Source organism: Penicillium robsamsonii, assembly GCF_028829455.1.
Source record: "Penicillium robsamsonii strain IBT 29466 chromosome Unknown utg000001l_segment0_segment0, whole genome shotgun sequence".
In the NCBI taxonomy this organism is placed as follows: domain Eukaryota; kingdom Fungi; phylum Ascomycota; class Eurotiomycetes; order Eurotiales; family Aspergillaceae; genus Penicillium; species Penicillium robsamsonii.
Genome location: NW_026643219.1, coordinates 7719875 through 7747695, shown reverse-complemented (window position 1 = coordinate 7747695; position 27821 = coordinate 7719875). Strand labels below are relative to the sequence as shown.

General features: G+C 49.7%; 11 protein-coding genes across 11 annotated transcripts; 4 read left to right on the top strand and 7 right to left on the bottom strand.

The window, feature by feature from the left end:
- Positions 1 to 233: 233 nt before the first annotated feature.
- On the bottom strand, positions 234 to 599 carry N7447_003003 (uncharacterized protein; the record flags this gene model as incomplete). The annotated part of the gene is made up of 1 exon (XM_057227278.1): positions 234 to 599. One exon carries the CDS (start codon positions 597 to 599, stop codon positions 234 to 236), a length of 366 nt encoding a protein of 121 aa, XP_057091294.1.
- A 2962-nt stretch (positions 600 to 3561) lies between these two features.
- Positions 3562 to 3830, top strand: N7447_003002 (uncharacterized protein; the record flags this gene model as incomplete). Its single annotated transcript, XM_057227277.1, has 2 exons — positions 3562 to 3608; positions 3662 to 3830. 2 exons carry the CDS (start codon positions 3562 to 3564, stop codon positions 3828 to 3830), a joined length of 216 nt encoding a protein of 71 aa, XP_057091293.1.
- A 717-nt stretch (positions 3831 to 4547) lies between these two features.
- Positions 4548 to 5477, bottom strand: N7447_003001 (p24 family protein; the record flags this gene model as incomplete). Its single annotated transcript, XM_057227276.1, has 4 exons — positions 4548 to 4558; positions 4684 to 4963; positions 5029 to 5217; positions 5331 to 5477. 4 exons carry the CDS (start codon positions 5475 to 5477, stop codon positions 4548 to 4550), a joined length of 627 nt encoding a protein of 208 aa, XP_057091292.1.
- A 361-nt stretch (positions 5478 to 5838) lies between these two features.
- N7447_003000 (ubiquitin-specific protease UBP15) lies at positions 5839 to 9817 on the bottom strand (the record flags this gene model as incomplete). The annotated part of the gene is made up of 10 exons (XM_057227275.1): positions 5839 to 5948; positions 6011 to 6446; positions 6503 to 7629; positions 7688 to 8615; positions 8678 to 8786; positions 8839 to 9028; positions 9085 to 9242; positions 9316 to 9460; positions 9624 to 9744; positions 9809 to 9817. The coding sequence occupies 10 exons, from the start codon at positions 9815 to 9817 to the stop codon at positions 5839 to 5841; spliced, it is 3333 nt and encodes a 1110-aa protein (XP_057091291.1).
- A 636-nt stretch (positions 9818 to 10453) lies between these two features.
- N7447_002999 (protein kinase PKP2) lies at positions 10454 to 12050 on the top strand (the record flags this gene model as incomplete). The annotated part of the gene is made up of 4 exons (XM_057227274.1): positions 10454 to 10518; positions 10744 to 10863; positions 10921 to 11203; positions 11259 to 12050. 4 exons carry the CDS (start codon positions 10454 to 10456, stop codon positions 12048 to 12050), a joined length of 1260 nt encoding a protein of 419 aa, XP_057091290.1.
- Positions 12051 to 12472: 422 nt separating this feature from the next.
- N7447_002998 (YqaE/Pmp3 family membrane protein) lies at positions 12473 to 12951 on the top strand (the record flags this gene model as incomplete). Its single annotated transcript, XM_057227273.1, has 3 exons — positions 12473 to 12521; positions 12639 to 12714; positions 12777 to 12951. 3 exons carry the CDS (start codon positions 12473 to 12475, stop codon positions 12949 to 12951), a joined length of 300 nt encoding a protein of 99 aa, XP_057091289.1.
- A 332-nt stretch (positions 12952 to 13283) lies between these two features.
- N7447_002997 (signal peptidase complex subunit SPC3) lies at positions 13284 to 14180 on the bottom strand (the record flags this gene model as incomplete). The annotated part of the gene is made up of 2 exons (XM_057227272.1): positions 13284 to 13935; positions 14035 to 14180. The coding sequence occupies 2 exons, from the start codon at positions 14178 to 14180 to the stop codon at positions 13284 to 13286; spliced, it is 798 nt and encodes a 265-aa protein (XP_057091288.1).
- A 280-nt stretch (positions 14181 to 14460) lies between these two features.
- On the top strand, positions 14461 to 15093 carry N7447_002996 (gamma-glutamylcyclotransferase family protein; the record flags this gene model as incomplete). The annotated part of the gene is made up of 2 exons (XM_057227271.1): positions 14461 to 14488; positions 14537 to 15093. The coding sequence occupies 2 exons, from the start codon at positions 14461 to 14463 to the stop codon at positions 15091 to 15093; spliced, it is 585 nt and encodes a 194-aa protein (XP_057091287.1).
- A 319-nt stretch (positions 15094 to 15412) lies between these two features.
- N7447_002995 (uncharacterized protein) lies at positions 15413 to 19458 on the bottom strand (the record flags this gene model as incomplete). The annotated part of the gene is made up of 4 exons (XM_057227270.1): positions 15413 to 17417; positions 17474 to 18715; positions 18776 to 19050; positions 19231 to 19458. The coding sequence occupies 4 exons, from the start codon at positions 19456 to 19458 to the stop codon at positions 15413 to 15415; spliced, it is 3750 nt and encodes a 1249-aa protein (XP_057091286.1).
- Positions 19459 to 20268: 810 nt separating this feature from the next.
- On the bottom strand, positions 20269 to 21503 carry N7447_002994 (eukaryotic translation initiation factor 4E; the record flags this gene model as incomplete). The annotated part of the gene is made up of 3 exons (XM_057227269.1): positions 21340 to 21503; positions 20520 to 21269; positions 20269 to 20464 (listed from the first exon to the last, which is right to left on the bottom strand). The coding sequence occupies exons 1-3, from the start codon at positions 21372 to 21374 to the stop codon at positions 20269 to 20271; spliced, it is 981 nt and encodes a 326-aa protein (XP_057091285.1). The 5' UTR covers positions 21375 to 21503.
- Positions 21504 to 22533: 1030 nt separating this feature from the next.
- N7447_002993 (putative protein kinase) lies at positions 22534 to 25918 on the bottom strand (the record flags this gene model as incomplete). The annotated part of the gene is made up of 3 exons (XM_057227268.1): positions 22534 to 22720; positions 22779 to 24692; positions 24756 to 25918. 3 exons carry the CDS (start codon positions 25916 to 25918, stop codon positions 22534 to 22536), a joined length of 3264 nt encoding a protein of 1087 aa, XP_057091284.1.
- Between the last annotated feature and the right edge of the window lie 1903 nt (positions 25919 to 27821).

Below are 27821 nucleotides of genomic sequence, written 5' to 3'. Positions count from 1 at the left end.
CAGGCACGCTATCCAGCGCGAATCTCATTAAACTCCGTATGGGCGTTGACGGCAAGTGTAAGCGGTGGTTGATGGTCCCGATAGGGACATTCTCACCAATGCTATCGATAGAATGCTAGATCACGGTCTTGGGTGGAATAGCAATCACTGAAAAGAAAGTCTTTCGTTAGCTTTCCTGTACCCCGAGGCCATCACGACGAAAGCAAATGCATACCTTGACACCGGGCGCAGCCCTAATATCCAGAAGACTTAGCCTCGGACATGTCGCGACCACCATGTTTGGTCTCGACATTGCCGACGGACGTTAAAGATCCATTGGCGTGTCGGGACGTACCGCCGCTAGGGGTGATGCTAAACCCACTTTTGCTGCTGCTCTGGCTTCCACGGCGAGAGTCGTCCATGTCAACGAAGGATGACATTTGGCGTTGGGTGTACTGCAGCATGGAACGGTTGTAGTCCTCAAGCGAAGAACGCGAAGGGTCCAGCGACTGGTAAGATCCGACATGAGTCTCGCTGGTCATGTTGTCCACGCTACCAGAGACAGGGAACATGGAGTCCATATCTTCAGTTTGTTGTTGCATTTGAACGGGTTGAGTCATGGGTGGGAAAATGTCTAGTGGTGACACAGTCAGCTTAAGTTGCAGGAATAGGCAGGCAGGGCCAGGAGCGCCGATTAATAAGAATCAGGGTGGTAATTGTGATATGCGACGGTAGAGAAATGAGGCTGATGTATGACGATCACCGAGAGGTGGAGGGTGGGTTGTGGGAACGTGATCCATATCCCAGACATTCCAGAAATGCTCACCTGTGGTGGAAATAACCAGATTGACTGATCGTGTTGGGTGATAGTGCTAAGACTTGTGGGTATGCAAGATAATGTGTGAAAGTCAAGCGGTATGTATGTTCGGGCCGAGGGATACAAAATGATAAAGGAAAAGTGCTATGGGGCAGATCTTAGGAGTTAGGGCATATACGAAAAACAATTGGATTCAATTTGCGAGGAAGGTCATATATAAGACCCGGATGGCTCCACGAGGGAGTATGAAATCACATCGGCGGATAGTGGAAGATGGCAAATGCACCCAAGTTTTTAGCCTCTGATAGGTCAATAACCCCAGTATCTCCTTTGCGCGCTCATAGTAAAGACACAATATCTCACACCGAGCGGAGTACGGTGACATAATTGGCCGAAAGGGGGCGGGATATTTTCTCCTAGGCGACATCATCAGAACCACCCAGCCCTAGTATTTGTGAGTGATAGTCAACCTATTGAGTACGTCGTAGAGCAAGGTGTGGAGGCGAACCACCGTCAGAACGAACTCATATGCGCACGGAGACTGGTGAAGTCTGGGAGCGATATCATCAGTGTTCCACTGGTGGGCCACAATGTTTCGATGAGGTCACTGGGGAATGTGACTTCGGAGGCGTTTTGAAGATCGGCACAACCACAGTCTGGTCCCCTGCAGATCGTTACCTGACGGCTACAGGACGAATCATAATTGGATTATGGGCTTTAGAGGCCTATATCGCATTCTGCATCGCTAGGGTGTCCTTGGGAAAATGTGGACATCCCTGGAGTGGTAATATTATTTCTGCGGGTTGTAGAGGCTTGAATTCAAACACCCATGGTCAGCTCGAACATATCGAATCAATTGACTCAAAAAAAAAAAGAAAAAGCGTAGCTGAACAGATCGAAGCCATGCCGTCATACCCCTAGGCATCGGGGCGACCCGAGCATTCGATTTGTTAAGCTTCAGTCATCCACATCGTCCCGAACATCGCCGGTCATAGAAATGATCTCGAATTCAAAGTTACCCATTTTGATCAAAAGTGGAACTTCTGGGGAGAGCAGACTTGCCATAGTGGAGACACAGTTTGGTGTTTAATGAATTCCCAGACAATTTTCATAGGAAAAGACAATAGACGAAAAGAGGGCAATGGAGACGTGTGGAGATGAGCTAGTGTTTGTCCAAGGTTGGGGGATCATTGATGCCTAAGGCAAAGCGGCACCTGACGTCAGTGAGCCCTCATCTTCGCATAGTAAAGTGAAATTGACCACTTTTATATTTGTAGATGTTCATTCCGGAATACAACAAATCTCAGCCATGGTACTAGAACCAGGAGATTCTCCGATGTTCCCAAACTGCGTTCCAATATGGAAATCGATGTAGTTCCACTATATTGGGTTCAAAACTTGTTCCTCGAAGAGAGATGACCTGAATATTTGGTACGGCGCATGGGAATTAGTGGCAGGAGGTGTGCATCAAAGAACAAGGATGGAGTGAGCTATGTTTGCGGACGGAAGTTGATACCAGGGAAGTAAAATTGTTCGAAGATCTGCGTGACACCGAAGATATCAGAGCCTTCTACCACAACCTGCCTTTACAACAGTTGTATAGCTACATAGTATGACAAGCTTACAGTGAAAGGTTAGCGCAATTCCAGGGCTCATATCAAAAACACGACCTATATTATCGTTTATAGTCATGGTCGACCATCTCATTTTTCAGACCAGGCCTGATGCAAGAATGAATCGGTCTAATCTAGCTGGCGCTGGTCTAGACCAAATTCAGTAATCTGTAATATATTGCAGTGCGCTCATCACATCACAAATATCAATGCAGACCGAAGAGACTTCTTTTACACAGTGGATAGAGAGAATTGACCGCCATGTCGTAAGTAGAAAGGAAATTGTGGAGTAACGAGTGTGTTTTAGCCCCCTTCGTAATATAGTCTGATGGGACTTGAATCATACTCGCCGGTGATTCACATCAAGGTCTGGTTCTAATGTATATTGTACGTATGTTGTGTCAACATCCGAGTGTGTCAGAAACAAGCGAGACATGAGAGGTACCGCAAGGTGCACTTGCGGGTCTTCTCCTACCCTGAAATGTCAATGATGGATGGCCAACATCATGGATAGGCCTTCACATGGTCCACTTTCTTCATGCCCATTCCATCTCGTGCATAGTCTGAAACCCTAAACCACAAACAAACCCAGATGGTTATGATAATGCCTCAGACTGCCCCAAGTCAAATACAATACATATGCTGTATGCCCTTGTACTGCATGCCGATCAATTGAAACAGTCAGTTACCCGAGATTGACAGTGCGATATCACACCCCAGCCGCTGACGACGATCCGTACGATATACTAGCATGAAGACATGTGGTGTACATCGTAGCGAGCATATGAGATCACCGGAAGCAACCTAATTGCATGGCGTCGCTTCTTACCGGCATTGCCTCACGTCATAGGACCCCTACCCCCATGCCCCTGGACATCCATCGACAACACCATCTCCACATCTTTATTATTAATGTCTCTGGATTTGCTGCGCGCCCCTCGTATATTGCGGGTCGGAGTGAGTATCCAAAAACCTGTTTTTGAATCTATTGGCCTCGATAGTACGGAGTACAACATTGGGGCTTATCTGACAACTCTCGACACGCTAGCATTCACCGATGCACCTGGACTTGTGTTTGCCATCTTTTCTGGCATCATATATGGGGATGATAATGTCTAACTGACGTACGGAACTTGCTGAAATCCCACCAGCATGCGTGATGTCGCCTCTGCCCTGCGTTCTGGTCTCAAAGATACGTTGTGAGCCATCCATATCCTGGTGAGAGACCTCATTTTCCTTCTCTTACAAACAGGTTCTGCTCTGCGAGGATCGAGTACCCGCTTCCCCGGCTGCACGGTGATCTGGCTGATATGTGCCGGGAGAGGCGCGAGAACAGGTCCAGCACAAGGTTAACTCACTTTTTCATCAGTATCGACTCAGCAACAGACCATCTAGGCTCGCCGATGAAAACCTTTCTTTGAACAGAAACCGGTTCTACTCCTGCGAATGTGCAGGATGCAGGATGCTGAATACGGCATACGGCATACGGCATACGGCAACGATCACCCCTCGTCTCCCCGGCTGGACTAGGCTCAGTGCTCACTGATGTTGTTCAGCGACAGACAATCTGACCGCCTTGGGGACTTCTTTCGACGAAAACCAGTTACATCTCCGCGAGCATGGAGCATGGGGCGACAACGTATACCATCAGGAACATTGAGCATGCGCTTCCGGGGTGTCTTTTGATCCTGTCGACTCTACGAGTATGGAGCATAGATTTGGGGCGTACAATGTGGACCATCGGGCATCTTGAGTATGAGGCATACAACATATACCACCTGGCGTCTTGAGCATGCACTTCCGGTGTGTCTTTTGATCCTGTCGGTCTGATGCGTCAATCCATCCATCTCCCCTTGGTAAGGTGTAAGTCCCCCACCTAATATAACATGCTAGACCTTCAGCTTTGATCACAGTTGCCTTATAAACCAAATGTTCAACTCAATTACTTTCCTTGACATGCGATACAATCAACGTGCCACCTTGACTCGAACCAAGTACTATATCGAGTATATTTTATTCCCAATTCTCGTCCAGATAGAGAGGAACATCATAGATTTTTCAGCAGAAACAACTAGACAACACGCCAGACATAGAAGGTAGTAAAATGCATCATATTATTGTTCATGCTCATGCTTACATCACACGTAACCTGTTAAGAAAGAACGTTAATACGAATCCTCCGAATAGGATAGACAGCAGCGTCAAAACAGTCCGGATACGACCATGACTTGCGCCCACATCCAACACTCAAGCATGGGGACCATGTAAACATACCTTTCCGGGCGCCCTGGAAGAAGAAGCGCACAACAAAGACCTGCAACGCAGCCATGGAAACCATCATCAAAGACTCAATCACACTGAAGTTGAAAATCCGACGCTCGGTACTCCGCACGGTACTGAAGTTACGGTTCTCACGTGTGCGGAAGTACTTCTGGTTGCGGGAGACAGTAGAGAGTTGCGCTGACAGCTTGTAGATGGACTCCTCCAGACTGGATGTTTGCTCGGGGCTAGCGCCCTGGCGCGAGGGCAGTTGGGCGCGCTGCTCGTTCTCGACCTTTATGTATAATAGCTCAATTAGCACTTGTTGACCGCTGAAGTCGATGGATATGTGGGACGTACGGCAATCTCGAAGTCGACCATCTTCTCGGCGAAGGTGGACATCTCGTTGTTGAAGCAGAAGGTGTACTCGCCCACGCTCTGCGCAGTGAACACAAAGTCGCCCTGTCGCTCCTTTGTGCCGTCTAGAACGATCTTGCCGCCCGGTGCGGTGACAACGTAGTCGACATCGAATGAACCGCCAGATTGGACCTGCATCGTATAATATCAGCATTCGGCTCCCACCTTATGTATCCATAGCTCCGCGATTAAAATAAAATATCACTTCTTGAAGCTATTATAGCTGGATAATCAATTGGACGTACCGCGAAGTAGAAGGCCACTTTGGCGTTGCTCTGCTCAACGTTTGTGTAGAAGCATGCTTTCTCGTTCGCCTCGAGTCTGTAAGTGAGGGCGGTTGCGGTGACGGATGAGACCAGGGAAGCCAGGCCGGCCAAAAGAGCGAACCGCATTGTGAGAAAGATATACCGAGAGGGGACCGTTGAGCTGGGGGATGATATCCATGTCAGGAGATGGCGTTCTGGCCAACTTTGTCTTCCGCTGTTTGATTTGTTTGCATCAAAACAAACTTCCGTATCTACTTCAGTCTATCAATGGTAGAGATGCACGACACATGTAAAAATAGACAATTTGCACTCATCATATAGACGGGATTGTCTTCTACTCCGACTGGTTACATGAAAAAATACGCAAAAAATAAGAGAAAGGCATGATCATCACATCAGGGTGTCCCTTCCCTGCTCATGTACCGGGTTGCAGCATACATCTCTCCCTCAAGTCGTAAACCTTTAGCGCCATGACTTTAACACTTGTTTAACGAATGGAGAATCCATCGCTCTTGCCCCAGAAGCTCCGGCTCTTGTTGGGGTGATCAAGACCCAGGAAGTCATCGGCGCCAGCCGCTACATCTGACAAAATATCACCTGCGAGGAGTTAGTCAGTCCGAGAGAAGATTTTTCCATGGAATCAGAGAAAGGGCACTCACCATCTTCGAGATACTTGGCATTAGAGAAGGATGTCCGGGGGACCACGGCGAACTTGATCTTCTCGAAGTTCTTGCCCTTGATCTGTGTACGGGCGGAAAGGCGTTTCTTTGTCTCCGCGAAAAGTTCTCCAGGCTTCACAACAAACTTGAAGGGGATTCCGTGGGTCCGGTTAGGTTCGCGATCGAAGCTGAATACGCTAATGACGCGGTCATCGGCGTCCATAGTCAATTCTTCCGATGGGATCTTTTCGGCGTAGAGTGTGGCGTATTCGTTAATGGCAGCCACGTTTTGCTCTTCCCGAAGCTCTGTATAGACCTTCCCACTGTGTGTTTCCGCAACCCGGATCTGCTCATCGCCCAGTTCCAACTTCTGCCGCAATGCAGCCAGAAGATCTGCCACGGTGCCGCTGCGGGAAACCAAGATTTCAACAATCTCCTACTGGAACGTTAGCCAAATTCCAGCGTCATGGATAAGGGATGCTTAACACGAACCTCTTTGGTGATGCCATCAGGGAGCCATGTGACTTTGAAGCACTTCTTACTCTCATAATCAGTCAAACTCATGTCCAATACCTCGTAGTACAAAGCATCTGCCCGGTGCATGGTGTACCCATAGGCACCATATTGGCCATTCAAGATTTGTGAGAGGTTCTGGTTGACGTTTCGCTTCAGGAAAGGCTTGGCCTTGCCAGTACTGGCCATTACGGGTGCGAATCGAAGATGGGTCTCATCCACTTTGAGATGCTCACCAACCTTCTTGGCAAACTGGTCATAGGTCATCTTGCGGCTGAGAGTCAAGTAGAAAGTCTCACCCTCATTGGTCTTGATTGGGGCGAATTGAACTTCCATGCGGTTCAAAAGGTAATCGTAGAATTGGCGAGCGTCTGTGTAAAGCGCTGAGGCTGGCACTTCGGACTCCTTAATTGTGCGCTGGAAGGTAATGATGTCGCCGTCCTGAATTTCAGATTGCTGGAAAGTCTGCTTAGGTTTCATAACGTCGATCATGGTATGTTTGATCTCTTCGAAGAGCATGAACTCTGTACCGGCGGGCCAATCCATCTTGGAAAGAATTGTCGGGGCCAGCTCGGCCACTTTCTGGGTCTTGTGGACATAGACAGAGCAAACACCAGTCAAGGTCTGGGCTGCAATGTCGAAGTTTTTGAGGAAAACGAGGATCGAGTCATTATCGGGCCACGGAGTAGGTTGTCCATCTGCACCGGTCGGTGCCACCTCCATCCACAAGCGGAAGAACTGGCCTTTAGTGCCGAATTTGTTGTATGCCTCCTCAACGGTCATTTCCTGATCGCGGATCACCTGATCGGGTCGCGTTGTCTTGTTCTGACGGTTGACCATGACCCAGAATCGAATGGCTTCTGGCTTGAGATTCCGTTCTTCGGCGATTTCCTGTGCAAATTCGCTGACCTTCTTTGCCCGGAGGATCTTATATTGCGTGGGAAGGGCCGGATCATCCGCGGGGAGGTCATTGCTAGTCAGATCGAAGCCGTGGTGGTTTCGGAACGCATCTTCGTTAAGGACGCCGACATTCATGTAAAGGTGGGCTTCTTCCTTCTCCTTCTTCCGACGCAACATCTCCGCTCGGTCCTCGGACATACGCTTTTCTATTCCATAATTAGCCAACCAATCGATTCTCAGAAGAACAGGAATATCTGGACATACCAATGTGAGAGGGCACATCATCCTTTGTGACCGGGAAGAATACATCATCCTGTCTCGTCTTTCGGACGTAAACCAACATGTAGGCATTGTTCGTGCGAATAGCGGATCGTCCCCCAGTTGCTCCGTTCGTGCGCTGCTGGTTGTCTCCGTAGTTTTCATCCAGAACTTCTTTGTCGGTAGCTCGGTTGACTCGGTCATCATCAAAGCGGTACCAGTGTCCATCCTTGGTGGGCTTGATGAAGGCATAGTAATGCCCGGCATCGAGGTTACCGCTGTGGACGAGAACACCGTGCAATTGGTAAACCCAGGATTCCGACTTGTCGGCACTCTCAGAAAGATAAGGAGCCGCGTCGAACTCCATAGGGAATGTGTGATAATCATTAACCTTGGCCATCATGTCGAGGTTGAGGTCGTACTCGAAACGTTTGAGGTGGAGATGCAGAACGGGAGGGAAGCTCTCGAAAATGACGCCCTTCTTGGCGTCTTGCAGACCATATGGCTGCCCAGCTTCGTACTTGTTCTCCCCCTCTAGCGTCTCAACCTGAATGTAATCCCTGAAGCTGTCATCCAAGGTCTTGTTGCCTCGAACATTGAGTTGAATATCCCAGAAGTCTTCCACACGAGAAGATTCGTAATCGACATTGATGCAAGAAATATACGTTTTTGTTTTTCCGACGAACAGATCGGGCAGAACCTTTTCTGCAACGGTACCCTTCATCTTGTGCTCCAATCTTTCCATGAGCTTTCGTGAAAGCTCCTGTACATCTTGCTGTTCAAAGATCTGGCTTGATTGCCAGCCAAAAGATGCGGTGAGCTCGGTTGTAGAAACAGCCGCATCATTGGTCTGCAGATTGTAAAATAGTCTCTGGAGGGCCCACGCGCTGTTCTCACGCGTAGCTTCCTGGTCAGTCGGTATTTGGTACACGGCCTAAGGATTTTCGTTAGTCTCCATGGTTTGGGGGTGCAATCGAAGTTTCATTTTTTGCATACCTTGCGGAAAGCGTTTGTGAAATAGAGCGACTGCAAAAGTGAGTTCAAGTAGCAAGTAGCTCCCTGGTTCCTCAATCCTACCATTCCAGTCTCCTTCTTCGAGTCGTAACTGAATAGAGAAAGTTAGCTTCACTCGGTCAGACCTTCCCGGGAGAACGCACTTTTGGAAACTGTGCCACAAGACACCCGTGGGATCTTTCACTACACGAACGTAGGCTGTGACAATTGCCTCGTCATCCTGCACCAACGGGACGGACTTTCCCTCCCACGCACGGCTAAACAGACCTTTGAGGTCGGCGAACCGGGTGAAACCCCAGTCCCCTTCCTCAGCGGTGAAACGGTGGGTTGCAACTAAAACTCAATTTAGCATTGTGATCGCCCAATCCCTCGAGACTCGAATGTCCTACCGTGGTGTGTATAAATGGAAGGATCGTTCACATTTGACAACACCAGTGCGAACTGCACACAGGCGTACCAGTTCTCCGGGGGTCCATTCTCCCACGCATGTTCGAGGTAAAACGAGGCGAATTCGGTCTGGTTACCGTAGGGAAAAAAGAGGATGCGCCTATTCTCGAGTCAGATCCAATGCCAATGCAGAGCCATAGAGCCTTCTAGACAAAGAGATTTCAGGCACCCACCACGGGGAGTCACCACATCGGAAGATGGGTCCGTGTGACTTGCGATCCATATTCCGCCAGTCCGACAAGCGCCATGAGTTGTGAACCTCATCTAGGGTTTCGAGATCCGGGTTCTTGGGGAGGACCTCTGCCATCATCGCGGCGTCTATATCCATCGGGGAACTCTTGATTAGCAACCAGTACAAACAACCAAACAGGAAGTATATTTCTCGAGGGCAATCTCATTCAGATGTCATGCTTTGTCCAGTTAACCCGTCAAACCGCCCCCGGGTTATGGTGTAGGGAAAGAGAAGCAACAAAGAACGTACGGTCATTTGCGGTCGGTGCGGATTCAGGTTCGTCGGATCCCGACCGGGACACGACGACGACATCGGTCTTTTCAGCAGGGTATTGATCATAATCATCGACAAGCATGTCGTTCTCCGCGAGCTGTTAGAACAGGGTTAGGTCCAATGACGACACTAGCGAGGGGCACGGTCGGGGCATCTCTCACGTTCTCCATCGCGGAAAGCGCCTTCCCGTCCCGGAAGGCGACAGAATTTTGTTTGGGGAAGTTTGGGGAATAAAAAAGACAAGAATGTTGGAAAGAAATACACTGTAGAGCTGTAGAGCTTGGTGGTGGAGGAAATTCGTCTGAACCCGCAAAATAATAAGGGCCGGAGCTAGCGGTGGCGGAGCCTCGAGGGCTCGGCAGTGATATTGTGGACGTTTATGAGATCTGTCTTTGATTATATGCTTAATTTTGGAGTTAATAGCCGTTTATTCTGTCTTTCTCTTTTTCAAATTAAAAGGACTTAATAGTGTGCAATAATATATGCACAGAGTATATGGTGAAAATAGCCCTAATTTATACCAGTCCGATTTATTGTAGCTACATAAATTAGATACGGAGTATGTTTTTCTGCAAGCCAATCTATCTCTTTGAATGTTTTCAAATATGCGTAGGTGGCCCTCAGATCCAAAGGGGTCCACGAGCCTGATGCGTTAGCCCCAAGTCCGTGCGAGTTCCTCAGATCCGAGGCAACTTCGATGCAAATCGTATGACATCGACATGTAGGTAATATATATAAGGAATAACATACATATGGAGAGGAGATATGAGAGGGAAAACAAAACCTATAGTGTTGACCGGTGTCACATGCTTGGCTCACCGCCCGGCAACCCCAAACATCATCTCGAGTCCCAACTACGCCCAGGCACATCGTGAGCACATATATGGTCTCGGTACTTCCTGAATGAGTGCATGGAGCACAATGAGGTTGTCTAATCCAGCTAGAAGCTGGCAGCTCCTCCGATGTCCACCTAAACGCTTCTATTCTGGAGCTCACAGCCCGCCACCTTGGCGGCCAGTTTCTGCAGTAGATGAGTATGAATGACTCACGTCCCCAAAGCTTGAAAATGGTGATACTAACCGAGATATGTTGGCAGATGGGTGGAACGAGCTATTCGACCTATTAGCCTTCGCCAGCTGACTTTCTTTGGTCGTACCTTGACCGAACCTCGCCTCATCAGTTCCGCAAACTACGTCCGGACCGAGCTACCTACTCGGTAAGTTGGGAGACAACCAGCAGAATTGGAAATAGTCTGATAATTGTCATTGGATAGCCTTGCGCACCGTCTACGGGACATTCAGCAACTGCCATATGTGGTGGTTGCCAACCCCCATCTCACCCTTGTATACGAACTGTACTACAAAGCATTTGAGAGGGTTCGGGTGGTTCCTGAGATCAGGACCCTTGAAGATAATGATCGTTTCTGTGAAATTTTGAAAGAAATGCTGCGTGAGCATCTGGTTGCGATCCCCAATCTGGCGATAGGAGTGCTGGAATGCCGCCATCTTGCTCCAGCCGACGAAATGGACCGGTTAATGAACACACTTCTGCGAGCGGTATGTAAAGCTGACCTCCGGTCTTCCTCCTGGCTGACAATTATTTCCTCGGCAGCGAATCTCTCGCCGAGTCATCGCAGAGCAACACTTAGCTCTCACCGAAACCTTTAACTCACCATGGCACTTCCCCGATTCCCACGACCGGACCGACATGAATGCAGACTTTGTGGGCGAAGTGTTCCTAAAGTGCAAGGCGAAGGAGGTAGTCGAGAGATGTGGAAAGGTTGCACAAGATCTGATGCGGAACATATCGGGCTCGACCCAGATCCCTGCGATCACCGTCAAGGGCCATGCGGATGCGACATTCCCGTATATATTGAGCCACCTGGAATATATCATCGGAGAACTTCTCCGCAACTCAGTGCAAGCAGTGATCGAGAAATATCAACACTCGGACCAACCCCCACCACCCATCGAAGTGCTCGTGTGCGAGACCCCGCAGCATGTGATAATGCGCGTCTCTGATCAAGGAGGAGGAATCCCTCGAGAAATTCTGCCGTACCTATGGTCCTTCAGTAAGGGCCCTCGCACGCAGACCCGGCTCGAAAATCTTGGACGGGTCCCTGCAATGGCGGCGACGATGCAAGACCTACAGGTGTCACACGAGTTTAGACACATCAACCGGGATTTACACCATGAAGGATCCCTGGACACATTGACATCCCGACCACCCGACCTCCGTCTGGGGATGGGTCTCCCCATGAGTCGAGTCTATGCTGAATATTGGGCAGGCAGTCTAGAATTGCACAGTCTGGAAGGGTATGGAGTGGATGCATTCCTGCAGATCTCAAAACTTGGCAACAAGAACGAGCAGGTTACCACTCGGGCGGCAATTGATGCGGTATAGGACTTAAATACTGGGGAATATTACAAGAAATATATTCCCAGTACCTCTACATCTCCAAGTCCGTCCAATGTACCCCGTCAATTGTACTTGCCGCCTATGCACACTAACGCCACATCAACAATCCAGACACCGCCACATCTTAACGGCATGTGGCGGTATCAGTCCGGGATGACGTCATTGTACTTTCCCTCAGCAAATCAGCTTCCCGGCTGCCTCAGCCCTACCACAGCTCCTTTCAGTCCAAGTCGTGACGTCGTGGCCAAGATCAAGATGAAACGCATTAACTCTTCTGCGGATGACAGTATCCCTATTTATATCTTCATCCTACTCTTTGCAATTCTCCTCCTCAGCTTTCTAGCCACCGATTTCAAACCTCACTCCAAAACTGAACAATAATCACACATACATCAAACACCGCAATCATGTCCGGCACTGCCTCGACCCTCTGTTTGATCATCATTACTATATTCGGTAAGTAATTACTGCCTGAAGAATCCACCAAAAAATCCATCCCCACATAATGATCCCCAGATCGCCCCTCAATCTATGGCTATCCCCACCAGAATGATCTGCTAACAAACCAAACAGTTCCCCCTCTTGGTGTCTTTTTGATTGCAGGCTGTGGAATTGACTTTTGGATCAACGTCCTGCTCACATGTCTTGGGTGAGTATTCTAGATATCCCGAATTCCGTCATATTCGAAAACTAACTAACGATATCTCCCAGCTACTTCCCTGGACACATCCACGCCTTCTATTTGGAATACGTCTATTATGAGCGTCGCAATCGCGATCCATTAACTCGTGCCTCTCAAATGCCCGCACCTGGCGTCTACTCCGATCACATCCAGAATGGAGGCCTTCATTCCGTACCCGTAGGCCAGACTTACGGTACCATCTGATTTTCTCTCGATACCTCCGAACTCTCGTCGGATTGCTTGACCCGGTCTCTCGACGGTCGGCATTCTCTACGACTTTCAACCTAAGCAAGTCTCTACCTTTAGTGTTTCTGCTGTATCCATAGCGTCGATTCTTGTTCTTTCGGGTATACCTGGATCCCTCTGAAACAACAAACTGAGAAAGATGGGTTTCCACTCTCCAATGCAATGCGTTTCATATGTGTCACTTTCAAAATGCAGCTGTAGGAGGTGAGTACTCTAGACAAAGCTCCCAAAAGTAAAACAAAAAAAACAGGTAGATCCCAACTCCCATCTCAACAGACCCAACAAAATCTCTATACACTCGCCTTCGCCTTATCCGCCTTCGCCGCCTCCTTGGCCCTCTTCTCAGCAGCAGCCTTCTTATTATCCTTCACCTCAGGGAAATCAAAAGGCTCACTGCTAACAATCGTCCCACCAGTCCGTGGCGCAGTCCCAGTACCAGGCGCCCACAACAAAGCACCAACCCAAGGTTGAACATTCCATCCAACATGAAGGGTAACATTCTGACGCTGTGCCAGACGACCAGTAATATCACTGATCTGGTACTTACCCTTCTGACCACGCAGTCTCAAGACACCGGTCGCCAACGCCTCCTTCTTACTCTTCGCCGACTTGTTCGATTTAGCATGGCGCTTAGCATTCCTCTTCGCAGCAGCCACAGCCTCAGATGAAACTGACGGTGGAAGAAGCGCAATGACCTGGTCTTTGAGGATATCCCATGAATAAGGCGACGGGGTTGCGGGGATGATAGTGTCCCAGATGATTGACTCTGAGGCGCGGACTTGCGAGCCGGGGATATCGGAGGAAGAGTAGGTAGCATAGACGTAGACGAAGAGCTGTTTGGTGTTCCAGTTGAAGAGCGGGCTCAGGTCTGCGTCGAGGTCGAAGCGGAGCTGGGCGTATTCTTCGCGTTTCGTGGAATAATAGTGCGGCCGGCCCTTAACGCTGTTATACCGAGAAATGGGTTTTAGTAAATAGGGCTCTTTTAATCTTTCGGTCTCTGAAATATAGGGTTGGAGGGAGGATGGAAGCGATTTCACTTACACCTGCACGTTCTTCAGCTGCACTGAGGCATTGGTCTCGTCTGCTGGGAACAAGAGGACCGAGACAGCTGCCAGTGCGCTGACGACCAGCGCGACTGTAGTGAAGAAGCCGAATACGGACTGGATGCGGTTCAAGGAGGAATGCATGGTATGGTGGGAGACGAATGGGAAAGATGAAGCCAGCTGGACCTGTTTGGATGTTTGGGTTCTTATCGATAAGCGGCATCTATAAACTGGGGGCCGTCATCTCCACATCAACAACTCTTATACCTTCATTCTTCTCTCTTCTTGTGATTTTTTTATATCCTAACCTTCTGTTGAGTTTGAGCATCCATATATTGTACCTCAACTATATAGAATCTATTCCCTCAGACCCTCACTCAACCCTAACACAAAAACCAACTAACTCAACCCCACACCATACACAATGGGCGACCACGTCCTCTTCTTCTACGGTATGCCCCACGTGAATCAAGACGAGCTGCAAACTAAAAATAATACAGGAACCCTGATGGCGCCACAAATACTCCACAGAGTAATCCACGGCCAGGCAAACCCAGAACCCTGGCAAAAAGCCATGCTCCGCTTCCAACCCGCCATTCTACACGGGTATCGACGACACCGCGTGCAAGACGCCGATTACCCAGGGATCGTGGCAGCTCGAGAGACAGGAACCGAGACAGAGAAGTCATCTTCGCCGAAAACCAGCACTGGGACATCAGTCATCGGAACCCTCGTGTCGGGACTGACAGACGGCGACATCTACCGACTGGATAGGTTCGAAGGCTCTGATTATGAGAAGAAACAGGTCACTGTGTGTACGCTGCGGGAAGCGCGGGGTGATAATAAACATGCTGGTGAGGGAGTTAGTGATGAGAATCGACTGCGCGAAATGCTTGATGCGACGAGTACTGAGGCTGATGAGGGGGAAGAGGTTTCGGCTGTGACTTATGTGTACACTGCTGGGAAAGATATGCTTGAGGATGCGGAGTGGGACTTTGAGTCGTTCAAGAGGGATAAGATGGCGTGGTGGGTTGGGGCTGATGAGAGTGAGTGGTAGGGGTAGTTTTCTTCACGTATGTCTAGGTAGATATTATTGCTGTATTAAATGATTAAATTTGCATTGTGATGTGAGTGGTGGTGTCTGATGCTATGAATGTAAAGATACGAAGGGAAAAAAACGATCCTTCTCTCATCGAACACCGATACAAAGCTGTGTCTATACTGAACATGCCATGAAGCACACGGATTAAAACGCTAAAAGCAACAGTGAAGATATGGATTGATGATGTAGGTGGTCCGGTCCAGCCGGAACTGTGTTCGGATTTCGAGATCATCTTAGACAATAGGTTTGTATCACATAAATTGAACGAACAAACTCATCTCTTTTGTAGAGGGCCTCGTGGGCTTTGTCTATTTCGTTCTTTTCTTGTAGGGGGTGGTGGTGTGCTTGGCACTTCGGGCTCTTCCTGGCTACCGGGTACCTGGATGGTGGGTTCCTTCTTCGGTGGAGGAACATGGCTATTTTGCGATTCTGCGTCTGCAGATGGGTTTGGGGATGCTTTGGTATGTTTCGGGGGGTTTTCTGTAGGTAACATATGCATCTGGTCCGTGGTTGAATCTTCACTCGAGTCTTCTGTCTTCGAATTGGCAGTCTTTGCAGGGTCCTTTGAAGGATTTGTCTCCTGCTGAAACTCAGGCACCACATCAACATCCGGAATTTCCTCCTGACAAGGAAGGGGCGGGCCAAGCAGGAATGAAACAGGTTGTCTGGCTGCCATGACAGGTTCATTGGCTTGCCCCTGTTCTTCGTACAGCTCGTCCAAGAACTTGCCAAGACGGTACCGCAGCAGACCAGAGCCCAATGGAGGCCAGTCATCGTTAGAACTCATACTCCGTTGTAGCACCTTGGTGATGAACCAATCAGGGCTTTGAACAAACTTCTCCAAGTATGCCAGCAGATAAAGACCGCAGTCCCAGAAATTGGGCTGAAGGGGGATATCGCGAGCTCGCATGCCCTTGACGTCGTTCGGGTCAAGTTCAACACCGCGTTTAGACACCGCTTCGCGGCAGATGTACTCGCGTAGGATTTTGATGGTGGGGGAGCGAGGCATGTCGAGGGAGTCAAATGTGATGATCGTTGTTTGGTTTGGATCCAACTTTAACCCTATTTTTTTCTTCTTGGATTTGTGGGTGGGTTGTGACGCCGCGGCCTGGTCCTGGGCGAGCTTTTGGGCAGCGAGTTTGGAGAGATTTGGGAGTAGAGGTGGGGTTTCGATGGGCGTGGGCTGATCCTCTGGGCTCTCCGTATCCTGGATCGCACGCTCATTCGCCTCAATATGCAGGGAGGCAAGGTCCCCTCCGTGATCAGATCCCTTTCGAATCTCACGAGGTCGACTGGCCCTATCAGAAGCATTGGGCTCTGACTTTGACATTGCTTCCGGCTCAGGGGTCTCTTCAATCTCCTGGATCTCACTCTCAGACGCATTGGATGACTCTTTCTGTAGAGTCGGTGTTTGGACCGGCTCTATGCCGCCAGCAGAACCAAGAGACAAGCTTGGCAAGTTGCAAATGATTGCAACGTACCAATGGGCATTCTCATTGATAGGAACGACGATATAATCATAACTGAAGAGATCGACGTTCCGAGTCCACTTCTCCACACCACCGTAGTTGATCCCACGTTCCCCTCGTGGGGTGTTCGTGAGAGTTGCAAAGAAGTAGGTGTTGAAGAAGTATATGCGTTTGGCGGCCTCCCTGTTGGTGCGTTCGAGATGATCCTGAAGGAAACGCATGTAGAGAGCGATCAGGTTATCGTTCAGGAAGTCATCCCGGAGTAACCGTTCACGATCGTTAAGTGTGACCTCGGCCTTCTTCTTTCCATTTCGCGGGTACACCAATGGTTTCTCCCAATTGTGTCTGAAAGAATCGTCCCTGGGGAGTGAGTTCGAGCTTGTTTCGGAAGCAATGTCTCCATTCGACACGTCGGGTTTGTTACCGACACGGCGGGTGGAAGATCGGGTCTCGCGTTCTGGTGGGTTGACGGAAGTTCGACCTCCACCATCTGTATCAAGAGGACCGTCCGAATCAAAAGGTTGGAAACCCTGTTGCTCTTTGGCAGAAATTCGAGAATCGACATTGCCGTTTCCATATATTGCCTTTTCCTGGGCGCATTTGACCTTGATTGAATTAACATTGTTGACTTCACCATGGCCATCTCTCAAGGACTTCGAAAGTTTAGGCCGTCGCGAGGGAGAAGAGTGCGCGGGATCAGGGTCTACCATCAACCCATCAAGAAGCCGCTTCTTGGGCCGCTTATTCTCTTGTGTGTTGTCCTGCGGAAATTGCTTTTCATATTTCAAAAAAGACCTGTCCATCCATTTCCTGTTTCGGTGTTAGTGAACTGCGGATTCACCCAAGAGACGGGTCGTAAAACTTACATCTCTTTACTGTGGCGGTGGACATCGAGTTTATCCAATACTTCCAGTAACCTCTCCTTGTCCTCAGTGGTCCAAAACTCAATATCGAGCTGATCATTTGGTTCGAAGGTACGGGCAAGTTTCATTCTCACTTTGCGGCTGGGCTTCTCGCCGACCACAACGTGCATGATTTTTTGAAAAGGTATTGATATTGTGTTACCCTGGCCGAGTGCATCATCGCGAAGTTCAAACCCTTGCTTGTTTGAATAAATTGGGACGGTGTCCTCCATGAGACAAGATTTGCTCGAGGTACCGATTCGGAAATACCGCAATTTATGTTCCTTATCAGGGTTATTTTGAGATACCTTGGCCTTTTTCATGGCCGGTGCTGGGGGCGAAAAGTCTTGAAGTGGGATATCGGATGGGGAGCGTTTTCGAGTCGGTGTTTCTGTGAGTATGGTGGGTTTGGATGGGCGAGTACTCTGGGGTTGTTTTTCTGACAAGGATCTCGGTACTCGATGTGTGGTTATGTCGCCTTGGAGCTCATCTGGACTTTCCCTGCCATTGGCAGGACGACGGAATTTCGTTAAAGGAACTGCAATGCGATTCGGACCAGCTTTCTTTGATCCAACCTCGATATTCCCAATAACAATGGCCTCGTTAGGCTGGCTTGATCTGCGATTCATTTGAGATAGCCGGGGATCTGTAGATCTCGCCAGATTTCGACGTTGCTGCGCTGCTGTTTCAGTGAATTTTTCATCCCGAGAGTCAACAGAAGAGAATCGATCACGAATAGAGTTTTGCGCTGATTTGGCGCCATTCTCCACGTCCCTGGAACTATCACGCCGGTTGCGACGTTTTGTGGGTTGTGCTAACCGATCCATGGCTGGATTTTCTATGGCTGGATTTGCTGGGGCTGTAAGGTCGATGGTTTCGCTGGTTTCAGTCTGGCGCTGTATCTTGGTAGGCCGAGTCGACTCTTCGAACGCATCGTCAAATTGGGGCGACTTTCTCCGTGAAGTTTGTTGATTTGATTCTCTGTAAGAACGAACCGGCCCGCTGCTTCGGGCATTCTGATTCTGTGAAAGTTTGTTTTGGGGGGAGAACGCAAAGCTAGACTGTGACCGAGGATCAGATGGGATGTCATAGCTATGGATGTAAAGGCTAGGATTTACCCCTGGCTTCTTGTTTTTAGAATGGAGCGACGTTCCAGGCTTTATCTTGACGGCGTGGGAGTCACTATCAACGGGAAAAAAAAACCGACTGGTTAGCAACGACATCTAGAACAACTCAGCACGAACGCATAGGACTTGTAGAACATACCGATATTTGGCTCCGAACAGCCGCGCCTCATCTTGCCGATTCTGGGAATCCTTTTGCTGGTCCTTGTTCAACATCTGCGACGAATCACCCAGCCTGGGAATGGGTGGGGGCATCAGTTTTGGCTGGCCGGTAGGGAAAGGCTGTGGGTTCCGATGGGACATGTCTAACCGGGTAGTTGGATTTAGAAAAGGGTGGGAGAAACGTGAGCGCAATAGTTCGTCCGCGGTTGTAGATCCAGTTGGGGACGAAAAAGTATCGACATAACTGTGAGCAGCCTGAGAAGATCGATTAGTCCCAAGTCATAAATCCGATAGCTTGCGACCAGACAGGTAAAAATGAAAGAGAAGTGATCAAGCCAAGGAGATTATGCAGGGTCGAGATATCAAAAAGCAATATGGACGGCTAAGGGCAAATATCGGCGGGACGCGCATGGAGATAAGAGATACGATACACACCGTTGGAAGAAGAGCGATCCCAGCGTTTCGGGGAGAAGTGGGTTCAACGAGGTTGGTTCCAGATCCCAGGGCAAAGAAGTCACGACCAGGTCCAGCTGGTCGAGAACGAGGAGGGGTCGAGGGCGGTGGTTCTGCACGTTGAATAGCAGATCGTTGATCTTCGGTCTGGCGTGGGCGTCGCGGTGACAAGTTAGAGAAGAGTTCGACTAGGTTTTTAAACACAGGCATTAAGGCAGCCAGAAAGTCATTGCAATATGCATTGCATAGATATTCCAATTGTTCGTTTATTGTCTTTTTTTTTCTTCTCGTTCATAGGATGCAAGCACGCCGCATCGTCATCTGGGTCCTAGGGCGGTCAGGATTGATTGACGCCTGAAGAGTTAGGCATAAAGACTTCTGTGTTTGATAGTTATCCTGGAATAGCGGTATAGATGGATGTGTAATATGCACATTCTCTGAATCATTCACTCTGTTCATACCTTTTGCATTATTAACGCTATTCACACCGGTAGCTTAATGCCCCCATACCCCAATGGCGTGAACAATACATCAGCCTTAACATATTTACTAGTTAGTTGGGGGTTCTGGCTTGCACAGGGTATTGTACCCATATGGCGGGGCCATTTACGAATATATTTGGTTCCCTTGTGTATGCATAAGTTCATGTAGTTGGAGTATTCGGCAGAGTGCAACAGACCAAGTCTATGTGAAAGGGTCTACTTCACATAGTAACCCAATTCACGCAAAGCATAGACAATACTCTCAGACGAGAAAACCATTAGCAGCTGGTGCTGCATTCATGCTGCGTACATAAAGGAAAAACATCACGCATGAGCTCGGTAGACACAAAAAAAACACACATATAGCACCATAGCACAGATGAGTTCACTCAAGACATAAATCAAATCAAACCGCTGAGTTCGCCTCGATGCCCCACCGCCCCTAAGACCCAAACGCGTCCCAATGATTCGTGATTGAAGTTTTTTTTTTCGGGTTTACTATACAGGGCCCAAGGCCAGGCTGGGATCTTGGATCCGTTCATAGGGCCACAGCCGGTTTGACCTTGTCCGAGTCATCTTGACCTGTTCGCCGCCGTTCTTGATGACCCGTACCAGTGGCAGTCTTGTCGTGGCGAGCCTGGTCGATAGCAGAACGCTGTGCAATACTATCGTCGTGGCTCTTCCAGATGATGTTGGTGTCTGCCGGGAAAGCAAGCAGGCGCTTGATCGTTTCTCTGGAATGAAGTTAGCGACACTTCACTGTGGTAAATTAGGGTAGGCTGTACATGCCTGATTTTGATGTTGCGCCCCCCGTCAATCCTCGTCCAAACACTCAAAACATCTTCGCCGCCTCGGACGCTCAGTACAGCACCGCAGACTTCATCGCCAGCCTCCGCAAACTGGTCCCCAACCATAGCCAAGAGGAGATCCTCCCAGTATCGATCGGAAACCCCCTTCTTGAAACGTACGATCCACTTACCTCCCCGTTTGTTCGCCTCATCTTCCCAGACGGGGCGAATCCCCTTCTTGAAGATGTGGTAGTCGGAAACGGTAGGAAGAAGGGAAGGGCGTTTAAGGTGAGAGTACACCGCCCAGAAGCTCTCTACGGAAGATATCGAAGCGAGCGGCACGGTGGACTTTTCGTAGTCGGAGTATTTGGGTGTCGGGGGACGATACCAGACGATCCACGTAGACTTCAACGGGTGCTCGCCAGGAGCCGCGAGGGAGTTGTTCTCAAAGGCCTTGCGTGTAGCCTCATCGTGTTCCAAAGGTGTCTCCCGTCCAGGTGTTTTCAACTCGGAGCCACCGGGAGTCTTCGGCGCACCGAATGAGGCAAATGCGCCGGACCCCAGACCGAATGCGGAGGAGGCATTGGTAGATGGGGATGAAACACCGCCGGATAATGGGGATATTGCGTTAAATGGATTCGAGCGGCCGTGCGAGCTGTCGGGTCCGAACCGCTTGGACGGGCGGGGAAGTTCGACACGAGCACTGTCTTTCGCGTCGGTTCCGGACGTTGACAGGGACAATTTGGAAGAGCTAATCAAAGAACAAACAATCCACCATATAAGTTACAATGGTCTGGGTTGAGGAGGGGCACACGACTAACTTTGTCCGGCGGGTCCACAGGTTTGCATTATCCATCGCGGCGGGTGAGAAGACTGCCCGAGACACGAGCGGTCATCAGGGGGAAAGAAAAGGATCCGTAAGAAGCGTTACACAGAGAGATGAGACGCCGGCGCTATGATCTCAGTGACGTAGTATAGTGGCAGAGGGAAATTCTGAATAAGAAATTCGGGAAAGTCCAGGTAGATGAAGTAAGTAAGTAAGGGCGAATAGGAGGATATCTGGTAAGGCTGGTTAAAAGAAAAAAAATAAGCAATAGAATAGGTAAACAAATGTATAGAGGGGAATCAGGTGAAGGGGAAAAGTGTCGATATGAATCGGAGACTCGGGCAGTTTGGAGGAGCAGCTTCCCTGGCCAATCACAGCCACCTCAGCCCCATTTTCGCCTGCAGCCCGCACCGTCTTTTTTCCAGTTTTCCCTTTTTCTTCGACTTTTTTCTTCTGGTTTTCTTCTTTTTCTTCTTTTTATATCAAGACCACCAACTCAAATCAACGCTGGCGACTCATTCTTTTTACAGCACTAGCGTTTCCGATGTGTGTGTCGAGATTAATTTGATTCGCATCTAAAACCATCATCACGAGGGCTTACGAGCAACCCATGACACGTTGATGACCTGATTGACGACACATACTTTGTTTCTTTGTTTGTTTATATTATAGTATATAGGGTACGTCTCTATTCAATAGCAATCCATTTCCATCTATATTTTCCCATGTTTCAACGCAATGAAGAAACTCTTTTGAGCTCTCTGGTAATCCGAGGACTCAACCGCCCTACTACTTTGGCCTTCGGCCTGGGCTGGTTGAGCATGCGGTCAACAGGCAAAGTCTGAGCCTTGAAATATATTTTGAATCTTCCTATAGCTGTGCTGGCTTATGACCAATGAACTGACATGCAGTAGCTTATAGTTTTCATAGATAATATCCATCTCTTCAAATGCAGAAAGAATAGCTACCTTCGCAGCCTATTATACCAGTCCACCATACAAATAACAACTTTGATCTAAATTTTCTTTGATCAATGGGCAATATGTGACAAAAAAAGCAAGCCCGGAATAACCCCGAATGCCAAGGGTAGTGAATATCGTGAAAAGTAAATGCAAACCATTCCACCAACCATATCCGATGCAATAAAACTGCAAAAAAAAATAATAATAAAATATTTTGCAAAGAGTCATCACTGGACAGAGACACGATCACTTGAATCTTGCTTGGTTCGCTTGGAATCCCGATCGCTGCTGCGCACCGAAGTGTCAGCCTTGCGCTTGTCGCGGTCCTTTTGGTTCTGGTACTCGACGCGTCGAGCTTCCTTGCGAAGCGCCTTTGATTCAAACTCATGCCAGTCCCCTTCAACATGCTCCAATCTGTGAATAAAGTTAGCAGGGATAATATAATATACGCCAAGGAGCGTGGGGAACGTACTCAATCGGCGGGTGAGGAGCTGGTTCCTCCGATACGAAGTAGGGATGTTTAAGAACATCCTCCGCGCTCGGCCGCTGCGAAGGGTCGTAGCGGAAGATCGAAGAGATAAGATCCATCGCACCAGTTGTCAGCACATCACGGTATACATCCTCGAAAACGCGCTTCCTTCGTTCCGTTGGCCGCATTAGGTGGAACCAGGGCATCTCCACAAGGTCCGGCCACTCAGTCTTAGTCGGTGTACCCAAAGCATTGTAGATCTTGTCCATCTGGCTCAATTCGCCACCTTCACCGGGGAAAACCGCCTTTTTCGTGAACATCTCCATGCAAACGCATGCAGCACTCCACATGTCGACAGCAGGACCATATCGGGTTTCACCCAAGAGAAGTTCCGGGGGCCGGTACCAGATGGTGATGACCCGGTTGGTGTAGTCAAGTTGACGACTTTTGGAGAAGAACCGGGCCAGGCCAAAGTCGGCAAACTTTAACAACCCGCGATTGCTGATCAATATATTGGCAGCTTTGATGTCGCGATGTAGAACCCCACGATGGTGAAGGTAATTGAGACCTTCGAACATTTGCTTCGCCAAATCCTTCTTGTGCGAGAGAGTGAGAGAGAAAGTGGGATGATTGATCAGACCGGTCAGATCGTGAGAGAGGTATTCAAAGACCATGAAACATTCGTTTTTTTCAACCATGACCTCCAGGAGGCTGACAACATTATGGTTTCGAAGATGCTGGAGCAGCTTGATCTCTCGAACAGCCGTGACAGGGAAGCCATCCTTCTCGCCCTCCATGCGGATCTTCTTGAGTGCAACTTTACGCTGGGTATAGACGTGGATTCCTTTGAACACTTTTCCATATGTTCCAGCACCGATCACAGACTCATTGCCCGGCTTTCGGTAGTACACAGATTCGGCATTAGCGAACTCCTCGGGAAGCATAGGGCGTGGTTTGAAGCGTGTAAGAATTTGCTTCTGCTTAGGTGGTGGTGGTGGTGCCTCTCTTGGCGGTTCTGGAGAATGGTCACGGCGGCGATCTGGCCAGTCCAAGGGCCGGTCCGAGGGCCATTCTCCTTGTCGTCGATCACGACGTTGATCGAACCGGCGATCATCTCTTCGATCCCGCGGATCACGGAATTCTCGTGGCTCCCGGAAATCTCTCCGGTCTCGATCCCGATTTCGTCCACCCCGGTCACGGCGATCAGCTCTTGTATCTGGTTTGAATTTGGGTAATGGTCCATTGGTAAACCTGTTCCGAGGTTGTTGAGGTGGTTCGGGTGCACGTGGGGCCGGCTCGCGGACCTGCATCCTCTGGGCAAGGTCAGGGACTGGCTTTGGAGCAGGAGAAGGTGCAGCCTTTGACTTGAAGGCAAAGCTAAATTTCCCGCCCTTGTTTGCCGGCGTCGTATTATTGGATTCGTGGTTGGAGTGTGGCATGGGCTGGGGATTTCCGCTAGCAGATTGAACTTGCGCCTGGTTATCCTCTTCGTCCCTATTGGGGGGTCGGAAATGATTGTCACTTTCGCCAGCTCGGGGGGATTGCGGGTCATTGTGAGACCGTGGCCGAGTGGGAGTTTGTGACCCATGACTGTGTGCCGGGTGTGGTGGACTATGTTGTCCCCCACGGCCTCGTGATCCCGATGCAGTCCATTGCAAGTTGTTGAAATGTCCTCTCGCGCCGCGTTGTGAAGGTCCATTCTGATATGAATGGGGACCAGAGCCAGAAAATCGCCGATCGGGTCCCTGGTTTGGAAAGTTTCCTCGATGACCGCCACCAGAGTGGCCACCTCTGTGGGGAGGCCCGCCATACGGGGATTGAGGGTGATGATTGCCAGGGCCGTTAGATTGACCTTGGTTGTGATAATAGTTTCCATTTTGTGATGAATAGTCATCGTGTCGATAAGGAGAGGTATGGCTGGAAGAGAGTGTTAGTATAAGTCAGAGTATAACATGTAAGTGAAAGCAATAAGAAACGCACCCAGTTCCAGAATACGGAGGTTGGCCAGACCATCCTCCTCGTCCCGCAGAGTAAGGTGAGGGCGGTTGCGGTGAACCGTGGTATGAGCCTGTCGACGTTGCGTTTTGAGAGTTCGCATAGGGCCGGCTATCAAGACGTGGTCGAGACGGCCGACGGCGAGGCTCATTATTCACATCAGAGCGCATTGCATGCATTGGGAACTCATCCCGCGTGTGAGTAGAGTGCTCTCCAGTAGGGCCGAAGTTATCAGAGTCAAAGCTCGGAATCGGGCGCGGTGGAGATGGAGACCGACCAGTGGCGTCCACAACGGACTGAATTGGTCGGTGTGTGTTCATCGCCGAATCGCGCCTTGACCTGCGAGATGATGCAGAATATCTCGAGGTTGCAGACCGTACGGAGTGCCTTGAGTTCGATCGATAGTGAGATCCGTGGTCGCTGTAATTGTCACCACCAGGGGTACGAGACCGTCGATCAGGCGAATGATGAAACCCTCGTTCATTAGCCGGTGATCTAGATCGTCCTGGACGTGGAATGTCCGAACGACGACGGTCTTTTCCACGACGGTCCCGGCCCCGGCGTGGTGATCTTCGCCTGGGAGCACCACGACCTTGGGTGCGGCCACCTCGTTTCTTGAATGAAGGGCTTCGGTCCCGTCCTTCGCCGTGATTGGGGTAATTTGAACGCTGCGGAGGAAGAGGGCCACGGCGGCTATGCGGTGAGAGGCTTCGAGTCCTTTGTCGTTTCAGTGGAGGTCCAGTTGGTGACTCGTCTCTTCGAGGACCGGGGGCTTCTCTATCAAAAGGTCCGGAAGGGTGAGCGCTCCAGTTGTCAGCTGATGACACGGGTTGCGTTGAATCTAGTCGACGGCTGTTGTGAAAGTTTGGAGGTGGAGGAGAACCTTGACGGGAATATCGATCCGGAGCGAAATCACCTAGGTCGTGAGAAGAGTCAGGGCCAAAGCGGGACGCGCGTGGTGGCGACCGCCCCGGGCGATCGAAATTGCGGTTATTGGGCCGATATGGACGGCCTCGGTCACGACCTCTGTTTCTCCCTCGATCGCGGCCTGACCCTCGCCCTCTCCGTCTCTCCCTGTCACGGGGATCGCGGTCTAGGTCAGCAATCCACTGGTCTCTCAACACCGGACTCGTACGGGACTCCGCCATGTAAACGTCGCCAACGGCATCTGGTTCAATCAGGGAAATAAAGATTGTCAGCGAGGCTAGTCTTTGGAAGAAGCCTTTGAACTAGAGATAATGATGAGAAGGCACTGTTGTGAGCGATGGCGTCCAAGCGTGTCTGCGATCGCAGGCGGGAGTCTTTCGGGTTTGGGGACCCGGAACGATGGTTTTTCCAGATTCCGAACTGTGTAAACTATCAAGCGCTGGTGAACAACGAGAACATAAGCAAGGGGAAGGTCGAACGGGGCATACGCACCAATTCAGATTTATCAAATACACCGTCTCACCTTTCCATGTAAAGAAAGAACACTACTTGGCCGTGGAGGGTGGGCTTTTCCAAGGTAGGAGACCTCGGGGTTGCTGACTGATCCACGTTGCGGCTCTACAACTTGATTCGACGGCGGGATGAAGGTTGGCGTGCAGCTGTCGAAGACAAGTGCAGCCTGTACTTCTGCTTTGCTCCTCCGAGACTCTTTTTTGGTACCGAATATGTCGAGCTTGTGTCTGCTCAGCACAGGATGATCTGATCAGGTGGTGCCCACCTGCAGGTGTTGGAGAAACAGTGCTAGCCAGGCTTGCTAGCGTATTGTCTCCTTTGTGCTCGCCCTGCCATTTTGTACAGCAGTTGCCTGTTTTCGGCAAAGCAACATTGAGACTGCGTTGGCTTGTCCCACGAATGAAACTATCTACGTATTGCACAAGGCTAGATGGGCCAACATCCCCGAGGCACCATTGTGAACAGGACGACACCACGTAGGGTTGTCAGGTCACATCATAAAATCAATGGCTGGAAATCTCTTATCATCCTCCCCCCAGGATCATGGAGCTGTTGGTCAATTTGGAGGGCCGATCCAACGCGCTGTGGTTCTCTGTTAGAAACAACTCTGATGCTCTGTATCACACCTAGCTAGTCAGTTTTCGATGTCTTGTAAGTTGTAGATTGGTCAATTGTCGAACGAAGTTCGAGTTGTCATGCATCAAGAAACGAGTGCGTGCTGGAATGAAACTTTGTCGTGATTTACAACAGATAGACTGATGGATGACTATCTGGGCACAAATACCACTGGAACAGAAATGAAACACGGCCGGAACCCCCGACTGCGACGTCGCTTTAAGCCGACCTTTGCGGGTTCTGTGCCTTTATAGTTCTGCCACACAAGAATGCAAATTCATGTTGGTGATATCCAGGTGTCCAGGTCGGTTGGCTAGACAGAAGGCTGGCGGCAATGGTGGGGAGCATACCGAATGAGGGGTCAATGTACGAGACGGTCAAGGTAAGAAGAGCCCAAATAAACAATGCTGGTTCCACCCAATCCAATCCAGTAGAGTGCGCAAACCCCCCAAAGTTGCGGGTGGTGAAATGCTAGAGACTAAGCCCTGTGCTCAACCCCGCCTCCCGTATTAAATAATGAGACCAATTCCAGGACCTGAAATTGATAGTTTGTAATCTAACAGAAAGCAACATCTCATGATGTGGATGTGGTTGCAAGGGACTCAAGGCGTGGGCTGAAAGTCAGCCCGAGTTGGAGCGGGATGGGCTGGAACACAAACCCCCGGCCATTCTCACCCGGGAAAAAAAAAAAGAAACATCCCCCAGAAAGGCCAGGGAGCTAGATTCAACAAAATAAATTATGTATAATCATGGGGGCGCCATGCCAAATCAGCGAGGAACTAAGAAAGCAAAGAGGAAGGTTGATGTCATGGGCAAGTCGAAGTTGTCCCGGAACTGTCACATGTGGTCACGTGGTGTCATTTTGTTTAAGAGGACATGATCAGCCCTGGCACTTCGCAACATCTCTTTGAGAAGAAGAATTTGCTTTCATGATATTCTACCAACGTCTCCGGCTACTGCTTATGGGTGACAAGTTGTTTGGGACAGAGACTAAAC